Source organism: Sardina pilchardus, chromosome 23 (genome assembly GCF_963854185.1).
Source record: "Sardina pilchardus chromosome 23, fSarPil1.1, whole genome shotgun sequence".
In the NCBI taxonomy this organism is placed as follows: Eukaryota; Metazoa; Chordata; class Actinopteri; order Clupeiformes; family Clupeidae; genus Sardina; species Sardina pilchardus.
Genome location: NC_085016.1, coordinates 13,623,449 through 13,633,448, shown reverse-complemented (window position 1 = coordinate 13,633,448; position 10,000 = coordinate 13,623,449). Strand labels below are relative to the sequence as shown.

At 46.6% G+C, this 10,000-nt stretch overlaps 1 protein-coding gene across 1 annotated transcript in view; it reads left to right on the top strand.

Moving 5' to 3' along the window:
- Positions 1 to 10,000, top strand: part of LOC134070884 (protein TANC1-like) — a 78,341-nt gene that overhangs the window by 17,480 nt on the left and 50,861 nt on the right. Inside the window, exons 3-4 of the mRNA XM_062527385.1 lie at positions 4,977 to 5,195; positions 8,680 to 8,772. Of these exons, the coding sequence (XP_062383369.1) occupies positions 4,977 to 5,195; positions 8,680 to 8,772 (312 nt within the window). The remainder of the gene's footprint in view (positions 1 to 4,976; positions 5,196 to 8,679; positions 8,773 to 10,000) is intronic.

Here is a 10,000-nt window from a genome sequence, read left to right as displayed (position 1 = left end):
TTTAACAAAGTAAATCAAAGAGGCTAGATTGTTTATGTTCTTTGCCTTTCCGGTGTGAGATTGTTTTGTGTGTGCCTTGTCAGGCATAGCAGGGAATGGAGTTGCCGTGAGGCCATTTCAACGGGGGCCCCATGGCAACAGCATGATCGTTTTCTAACTTTCTGTGTTTTATTGTGCAAAGTAATAGACTTTATGTCCAGAGGTCTTATTGCTGCAGTGTTAATCTGAGTGTGTCAGTTTCTGTCTGTTTTCTTACTCTCTCTCTCTCACTCTCACTCTCATTCTCTCTCTCTTTCTCTCTCTCTCTCTCTCTCGGTTACAACCACTGCTGGACATTCTTCAGTCTTAAGGTCATGGTCAGACAGAGCTTCAGAGCTGAGAGGAACCGCAGGAGAACATTTCTGGTCCCTTCTTCCACTGCTGCAAAGTAGGGGGGGGGGGGGATAAAAGAGTAATCCCCAACAAAGCTTTGCCCTGGTTAGCAAAATCAAAGACCTGCGGTTACAGAACATGTGTTTTAATCAAAATAAGAGGGAGGGAAAGAGAGAGGGAGAGAGAGAGAGAGCCTAGCCAACCACATTTTCTGGCAGTGGCCATTTTGATTTTTTTTTTAAACGGCTCTGATTTATGGCTGTGTGTGTCTGCATCTTTGCCTTTGATGGAGATCCTCCTGGTCCTCTGGACCATCATCAGACTAGTCCCTAGTGCCCTCTGGGTAGCCAGTTTCCCATCGGCTCTTGCTGTGTGTGTGTGTGTGTGTGTGTGTGTGTGTGTGTGTGTGTGTGTGTGTGTGTGTGTGTGTGTGTGTGTATGTGTGTGTGTGTGTGTGTGTGTGAGTGAGAGAGAGAGAGAACGAGAAAGAGGGAAGGAGAGAGTGTGTGTGAGTGTGAGAGAGAGAGAAAGAAAGAGAGAGAGAGAGACACACACAGAGAGAGGCAGAAAGAATGAGTGTGAGCGTCTGTGTGTTTGCATATGTGTCAGCATATAAAAGCCTGCAGTGAATTGTGACATGTGTTGATTAAGCTTCCTAAATCACTCTGTTTAAACTGAAAAGACGGCGACGACGACAGCGAAAGACAAGCATTAGATGGAAAACAAGCAAAGCGAGACATACCAAGAGAACCTCAGGACAAGGCAAACAAACAGAGTGGCATGCATGCACCATGCTCTTTTTCAGCAGCGGATCTCAAGTTGACTTTTCCTACCCTGGCTAGAATGTGTGCAGTTGACTTTTGTCGGATACAAAGAGAATCAATGTCTTGCCCTATTTCCACAGCTCCTTAAAGGTCAGGGTCTACCATAACTGTTAGTATTTCACAGCTGTGGGTCAGTTCAGCCATTAGGTGTAGGTGTTTGCGCATTAGAAAGTAGGAAGGAAGTTAGTAAGTCATTTGTGTATATTTACTGTATAGTTATTGTTGCTGTTATGATTACAGGAGTACCTCAAAAGCATTGAAGAAAGGAATCGCACATACTGTAGTAGATGTTCCCTGTAGTATCCTGTTACCCTCTAAACCTAAACCTACAGTACTGTACATGGAGTGAAAAGTTACATTTCCTCTGGCCGTTTTGTAGGAGCTCTTTAGGAACTCTCTCTGGCCCGTGAAGCCTCCGTTTCAGCGTGTCCCTAATGGTGTTATAATGAAGCGGAGCGAGAGAGCCAAGGAGGCCAGGCCTGCAGAAGGCTGGACAGCTCTCTAGTGGGGAGCAGACACTCCCTGTGTGGCACCGCACGCACTGCGCTCGCTCTACTCAGGCTGGGTTCAGTGGTGGCCTGTGTGTGTGTGTGTGTGTGTGTGTGTGTGTGTGTGTGTGTGTGTGTGTGTGTGTGTGTGTGTGTGTGTGTGTGTGTGTGTGTGTGTGTGTGTGTGTGCGCGCGCACAGGGGGGGTGTTGTGGGTGTGTATGTGGGTGTATGCGTGTGTGTGTGTGTGTGTGTGCATTGTGTGTATTGTTTGTGTGTGTACATTGTGTGCAACATTGTGTGTGCGTGTGTGTGTGTGTATGTGTGTGTATGTTGTGGTGTGTGTGTGTGTGCACTCGCAACATTGTGACATGTGTGACACACCATGTGTGTCACCCACATCAAGTCTCCCTTAACTGAAAAACAGCAAGGCCACTTACTATATAAAAGCTTAAGGCAGATGTCATATACAAGGCAGAAGACAGAAACACACTTTTTATGTCTTAGTTAAGTTTATGCCAAATGAGATTTCTTGGCATGACATTTCATTAATGTGTGCTCTTCTGCCGTCCTAATACAATAACCGTTGTTGTATTTTTTATTGAGAACATGAGGAATGCATTTTATATGTACTTTTTGGTCTCTGTGTGTGTGTGTGTGTGTGTGTGTGTGTGTGTGTGTGTGTGTGTGTGTGTGTGTGCGTGTGAAACGGTCTTTACTACCTGTTTCGCGTGACACCACAGCCGGGCTCCTAACTCAAAAGACATGGAGAGCTCGTAATGAGACAGGAATGATTTGATCACAAGACAGAATGGATGGCTTAACGTTGTCCCAAATTCTTCCCATTCTCTTGCTAACGCGTTGCGAACGACTCATCCCGACGCTTTCAAACGCTGACCACTCTCACACCTCATTTCATTAATCAGTCCACACATATAAGCCAGTTAATCTTTCACAGGAAGAATGCAGGGATTGAGACAACGACTGAGCTTTTGGAAATAGGGAGACATATGTTAAAGGCAAAGTCCACAATTCTGAGTCAATGCTTTTTTTTAATTCAGCAGTGTGAGCGCACAAAAAGATGTTCTTCGTAAACAGTCCTGTCTCTGTAATTGGTTGAAAAAAGTGGATCAGACTGAGACATAAACTATTTTGGCCAATAAACAACCTTGCTTCAGAAGCATAGAAGGGAGAGACATAATTTGATTGGCTCTTGAGCTCAAACAGTCCCCTGTATTTTGACCAGAATCCTTTAACTGTACCTTTAATTCCACGCCACCTACAGTACACTCAACTTTATTGAGCCTTCAAGGCCTTCGCATTTTGTCCTTTAGGACTCTCGGTGGCGTGCGTGTGATGGAGTGTGGGATGCATATTTAATCTGCTTCATCATCTATTCTGTGCTGGATGCACTGCCGCTGTTCCCGCTAGCCCGGCCGAAGTTGGGGGGGTGGGGGTGGGGGGTTTGCTGTGGGGAGGCGAGGGGGAAGATTGGAGGGGGGTGCAGGACTGTAATCATTTTATGTCTCCCTGCTGCAGCGGGGGCTATAATTAGGCAGGCTTGATTTGCCCGGCCGTGGCCACGGCGCCCATGTGAAATTGCAGACCAGGGGCCGCGCCAAAAGTACGCAGAGAGAGAGAGGGAGAGAGGGAGGGAGAGAGAGAGAGAGAGAGAGAGAGAGAGAGAGAGAGAGAGAGAGAGAGAGAGAGAGAGAGAGAGAGAGAGAGAGAGAGAGAGAGAGAGAGAGAGAGAGAGAGAGAGAGAGAGAGAGAGAGGAGGGTGGGTTGTTCAGAAATAAACTGGGTGTTTTTTTGTTTTTTTACCACTACCTTTTTTTCTTGCGCTCATACACTCTTGGTATATTTCTCTCTTTTTTACTTTCTTCCACTTTCTCTCTCTCTCTCTCTTTCTCTCTCCCTCTGCCACCCTCTCTCTTTCTTTCTCTTAGTCTCTCTAAGTTCATGATTGCCCATCACTTAAACCTGAGAAGATGAAATTGCGGTCTCTGTGTGTGTGTGTGTGTGTGTGTATGTTTTTGTTTATTTGTGTGTGTGTGTGTGTGTGTGTGTGTGTGTGTGTGTGTGCGCATGTGTGTATACACATGCATATTTACATATGCACTTTAACTGCAGCTTGAGCAAAGCAGCTGTGCAACAAGTTGGCCCCCTGCTGTTTTATTGGAACAGTTGTTACCGTGTGTGTGTGTGTGTGTGTGTGTGTGTGTGTGTGTGTGTGTGTGTGTGTGTGTGTGTTCATCGCTCCCTTGAGCCACTTCCTTTGTCACTTCCAAAGCTTTTAGCAACAGGCACTATCAATCTAAACGGTCTTATAGGCCTTTTTAACATGCCACTAAACTGGCTTTCCTTTTTCACTGAGATATACTTAATGATATATGGCAGTCTGAGATTATTTTGGCAGAGCAGGCCCTGGTTTGGAACACTCTGAATGTATCCCCCCTTCATTTAGAGGCTGATGCAAGGGTATGTGGCGCCCATTTTAGGAGTGTATTGGCAGCCATTCATCTTCAGTCTCCCTGCATTTATCTGTCTTTTCATTTCTTTCGTTGCCCATTCCAAGTCTCTATTCCTTTCTCCTCTTCTCCCTTTTTTCAGCCCTCTCTGTTCCCTTCTACTGTATTTCTTCCTCTCTCTCTTACCCCTCTCTCTTTCTATGGCTCCCTCTCTCTTTCTTTCTATCTCTCTCTCTCTCTCTCTCACACCTTCTACTGTATTTCTCCCTCTCTCTCTTACCTCTCTCTCTTTCTATCACTCCCTCCCTCTTTCTTTCTCTCTCTCTCTCTCTTTCTATTGCTCCTCTCTTTCTTTCTCTCTCTCTCTCTCTCTCTCTCCCTCTCTCTCTCTCTCTCTCTGTGGGCTCGCTGTTTTTCTGGATGGCCTGACGACGGTGCCTCAGCACTAACGATCCCTCAGTCTGCAAACAAACAGGCGAGTGGAGGGGAGCCCAGACTCCCAGCAGGTCTGAGACCAGCGTTAGGAGGTGGAGGGGCTGTGATCTCACTCAAACTCTGATTCATCAAGAGCAAAGCGTAAATACTACAGATTTGTTTCTCCTCAAGAGCAGGGTTCAAGGAAGGGACTCGGTGGAGCTCAGGGAATGGGTGTGTTGTTGTGTATAACACACACGTGTGTGTGTGTGTGTGTGTGTGTGTGTGTGTGTGTGTGTGTGTGTGTGTGTGTGTGTGTATTTGCGTATAGCTGCACATGACTAGCCAGCAAAAAGTGTCTTTAACACCCTCCTCTCTCTCTCTCCTCTCTCCTCTCTCTCTCTGTAGATATGGAGTACTACAGTCAGAGCGGTCAGTTTGGGGGGTCCGCGCGGGTCTCCCCCTCTCGTGGTGCGCCCCCCTCCTTGCCCCTGCAGCCGTACCCCGTGGACGAGGGGGGGAGACTGGGACTGACCCGCGGGGTGTCCCTCTCTCTGCCCTCCTCACCGCTGCTGCCCCCACGCCAGCCCTACATCACCCCACTCCGCGCCAGCAAGAAGTCCCCAGGTGAGGGCGATGTCCGCACATGTGCACACACACACCACATGTACACACACACACACACACACACAGACATACACACACACACACACACACACACACACCACATACACACACACACACACACACACACACACACACACACACACACACACATACACACACATATATACATACACGCACATACACACACTGTATGCACACACACACACACACACACACACACACACACACACACACACACACACACACACACACACACACACACACATATGCACATACACACACACAGTGTGCTTCTCTCCTGCTCACCAACCTCACCAAAGTTGTTTGAATGTCTAAAATCGGCAAGATGGTGTGCACCATACTTCTACTTCTTTCAGAGTCTGGAGAATCTCAGACATAGAGCCAACCATATAAAACGGTCCCATGCATCTAGGCTCTAATTTGAAGTCAGTTTAACATTGCACAAAATTCAATCTTTCACCAGCATTCACATTGACATCTGCATTAGGTTATAGAGGGAACTTTATAAAGTTCATGGTTTCCACAACACACTTTAAATTTAACACAGCGCAGAGGGATATTCCAGTACAGGGTGTGTGTCCACTACACACACACACACACACACACACACACACACACACACACACACACACACACACACACACACACAGACACATACAGTACACACACTTATATATGTGTGTGTGTGTGTGTGTGTGTGTGTTGCAGCTGGGTAGGTTGTGCCCTCTCTGGTTTGTTGGCTGACTTGGCGTAAGCTGCTTGTGGTGCCATCAAAGGCCGGCTTAATGTAAAACAGATTGATCAGGAACAGTGACAGGAAAAAAGGAAGCCAAAAACAGAGATCTCTCTCTCTCTCTTTCTCTCTGTCTCCATATGTGTATGAGAGAGAGAAAGAGAGAGAGCGAGAGAGAGAGAAAGAGAGAGAAGTTCAGTCCACTCAAACTATTCATTTAGATTAAAAATGAAAAGTATTCTCTTTACTTACTGACTTGGAACTAAGCTTGTGGTGTGTACTGTATGTGCATGTGTGTGTGTGTGTGTGTGTGTGTGTGTGTGTGTGTGTGTGGCACTCAAGTATACCATACAGGAACTGCCTTCATCTCAGTATCTCTTCTGACATCTTGTGGACAGAGAATGTCATTGCCTCTTAATCCTCAGGCTTACAGGGACTTCAGACCAAACAACAGACTTTCACCACTAACAAAGCTAGTCCCATTGGCAAATTATTATTAAACATAAGTTTGATTATAAGTAGATGTATTAGGCTACACACTGTTTGTAGTGGGCAAGAGTAGTGTGGAAATGGTAAGCTAGCCCTGCTTTGTTTACGTTTCGGTTATGCACCCGTATATAAGGATATCCGCTAGCAATAGACACATAAACTGACCCAACAGGATTCAAGAGACATTTGGCATCATGGTGCGTGCTTTGAAGTCAGTTAGGTGTACATTTGCCTTTACATGGTCAAGTGTAGTTTCTTGCCTGATCTGCACTGTTACCAGATCACCTGTAGATGGCAGTCTTGCTCTAGATGTTGATGATCCTCTTAAACTTTGAGCTTTGTTGTCAGTCTAAGAAATGGAACTTTTACCCTGTGTGTGTGTGTGTGTGTGTGTGTGTGTGTCTGTGTGTGTGTCTGTGTGTGTCTGTGTGTGTCTTGTGTGTGTGAGTGTTCTCTTGTTTGCTGAACACTAATCAAGGCCCCAAAGATGGTATAAGTGAAGTTGAGTGGCCTCCTTCCTTTAATCAAGAAGCCCCATATGGTCAACAGGCACTTATCCACAGTCTACTGCCAATCAAACCCACGCTACATTGGGCTTATTGCTGTGCCTCACTGTAATGATATTCACCAGCATTAGCTGGGCTACCCACACTAACACACTCTTTCTCTCTCACACACACACACACACACACACACGCGCGCGCGCGCACGCGCACACACACACACACACACACACACACACACACACACATACACACATACACACACACACACACACACAGACACACACACACACAGACACACACGCACACACACGCACATGTGGGCACACACAGACACACGTGCCTACACACACACACACACACACACACACACACACACACATGCACACAGGCATACATACATAGTCACATGCATGGACATACATGTAAACATGGATCGTTCAAGGACATGAAAAATGAAACCTCAGAACATATACAGTACAAAGACACACTGTACACACATACTGCACAGGTCCATAACTTCACGTATGTATACACACTCATGATGTACACACACACACACACACACACACACATGCACACACACACTACTGACACACAACTCTTTAGATACACTGTGCACACACAGGTTAATAATCTCTCTCACATACATACACATGAACACGCGAGAACACGTACATATACACACACACACACACACACACACACACACACACACACACACACACACACACACACACTAGCCTCTCAGTGTACAGGAAGCGGGTGGAATGTCTCCCCTGCCCAGCCTCACATTGGGCTTATTTACACAGCCTCGTATGCATCTCCAGTGCATGGCGGCCGGCCCCTCAGTGATCCGAGAGAAAATAAGCATCCGTGTCGACAGGAAGGTGGACACGGCCACAGGAAACAGTTCAGGCAGGTGTGAATGGAGACACCAGAGGAGAGGAGTGGACAAGGGAGAGGAGAGGAGAGGGAGAGAGGGGAGACCAGGACGAGGATCGTGTGGTTGGACGTTGTTACTGAGGCTGACAGGCAGTTGAATGAGATGACAGCTAACCACACGCTTCTCATTTTCCTCCTCTTGTGGGGAGTCTCTCTCTTTCTTCTCTCTGCTTCTTTCTATCAAAGTCTGTCTCCCTCTCTCTCTCTCTCTTCTACATCTCTTTACATCTCTCTATCAAACTCTGTCCCTGTCTCTTTCGTTCTCTCTCTCTCTTCTACACCTCTCTACTTCTCTCTATTAAAATCTGTCTCCCTCTCTTTCTCTCTCTTTCCAATGTAAATGTCTGTCTTTTTGAGCTGAAAAGTTGTTACTGCAGTAATCAGGGCACTGCAGAGTACACACGTATGGCTAGAGAGAGACAGAGAGAGAAAGAGAGAGAGACAGAGTGTGTGTGTGAGAGAGAGAGAGAGAGAGAGAAAGAAGAAGAAATTGTGTTTTGTGTTTGAAAAAACAAGAGGAGAGCGATTAGACGATTCTTCCCAGAGATCCAAGTCACTCACCTCAAATCCCATCTGGAAAGACTTAATTCACTAAAAGACTGTTTCTCTCTCCCTTTTTTCTCTCTCTTTCTTTCCCTCTCTGCGTGTTGTGCTGTTTCTACCTCTCTCGCTGCCACTCTCCCCTCCCTCGTCCCTCCCTCTCTCCCTCTCCTCATCCCTACTCTCTCTCTCCCTCCCTCCCTCTCGCTCCCTCCCTCTCTGGTGTGCTCTGTCGCTCACTCTGTGTGATCAGGTCCGCTCAGGAAGCCCAAGTATGTGGAGAGTCCTCGGCTTCCTGGAGATGCTCTCGCAACAGCACTGAGAACCAAAGAGCTGTACCACAATGGTGAGTCACTGTGTGTGTGCGTGTGTGTGTGTGCGTGTGTGTGTGTGTGTGTGTGTGTGTTTGTGTGTGTGTGTGTGTGTGTGTGTTGCAGTTCTCTATGCATACAAGTTTTTTTTACATGTGTTGTGCAAGTCAGTTTGGATTGGCATAGGTGTGAGAGACGGTATCCTCTGAAAAGGAGGTGTGTGTTTGTTTGTGTGTGTGTGTGTGTGTGTGTGTGTTTGTGTGTGTGTGTGTGTACATCATTTTACATACTGAGAATAACAGGTAACTTTCTTCAAGGTTTATGTGACTGTTTGTTGCACAGCTGCAGTAAGTGACATGCTGTGCTTCCTAACCTGTGTGTGTGTGTGTGTGTGTGTGTGTGTGTTGTGCAGTTGTGCATTCAGTGCTGGGTTGGACTAAATGCTTGCCATAAGAACATTTGAAGAGTGTTTGAGGTGATAGTGCTGTGTTGGTAATGCTATGGTGTTGTTAGTTGGCATTTCAGAGAGTTTACAGTAAACTGGCAGCTTCCTCTATAAAGTGAGTGTGAATGTGTATGTGGGTATGCTTGCGTGCAAATGTGAGTGTGTGTTTGTGTGTGTGTGACTGAGACATTAGATGAAAAAAGGGTTAAGGGGAGAGGGTACAGTAAAATTTAGCCCAGAGATTTGTCATTAACTAAGCATGTCTAGTCTGCCTAATCGGCACAATACACACAGTGCATTAAGACCACTGAGGTGACTGCTCCCCCCTCCCATAGAATGGACTGTCCTATATGTAGCCCTAATTATCTCCCTGTCCTGTTTTTGAGTGTGTGTGTGTGTGTGTGTGTGTGTGTGTGTGTGTGTGTGTGTGTGTGTGTGCTCATAGTTATACTCCAAACACCTGGCATATGATATTAATGGCTTTTTTTCTGGTAAAGAGAGGGTAGATGATTTATGTGGTGTGTGTGTGTGTGTGTGTGTGTGTGTGTGTGTGTGTGTGTGTGTGTGTGTGTGTGTGTGCGTGTGTGTCTGTGCGTGTGTGTAAGCGCGTATGTCCGTGTGTGTACCACTGGATTCTGCCCCTTGATCATGTAACTAGCCGGGAATGAGAGGTCACACGTGGGCCTTTGTGCGGGTCATTCCGCAGCATTCCTGTCGGAGATGTGCTACGATAGCCCTTCCTCAAAACACACACACACACACACACACACACACACACACACAGCAGCAGCACTCCCGAGGTCAACCGGTTTCATTTT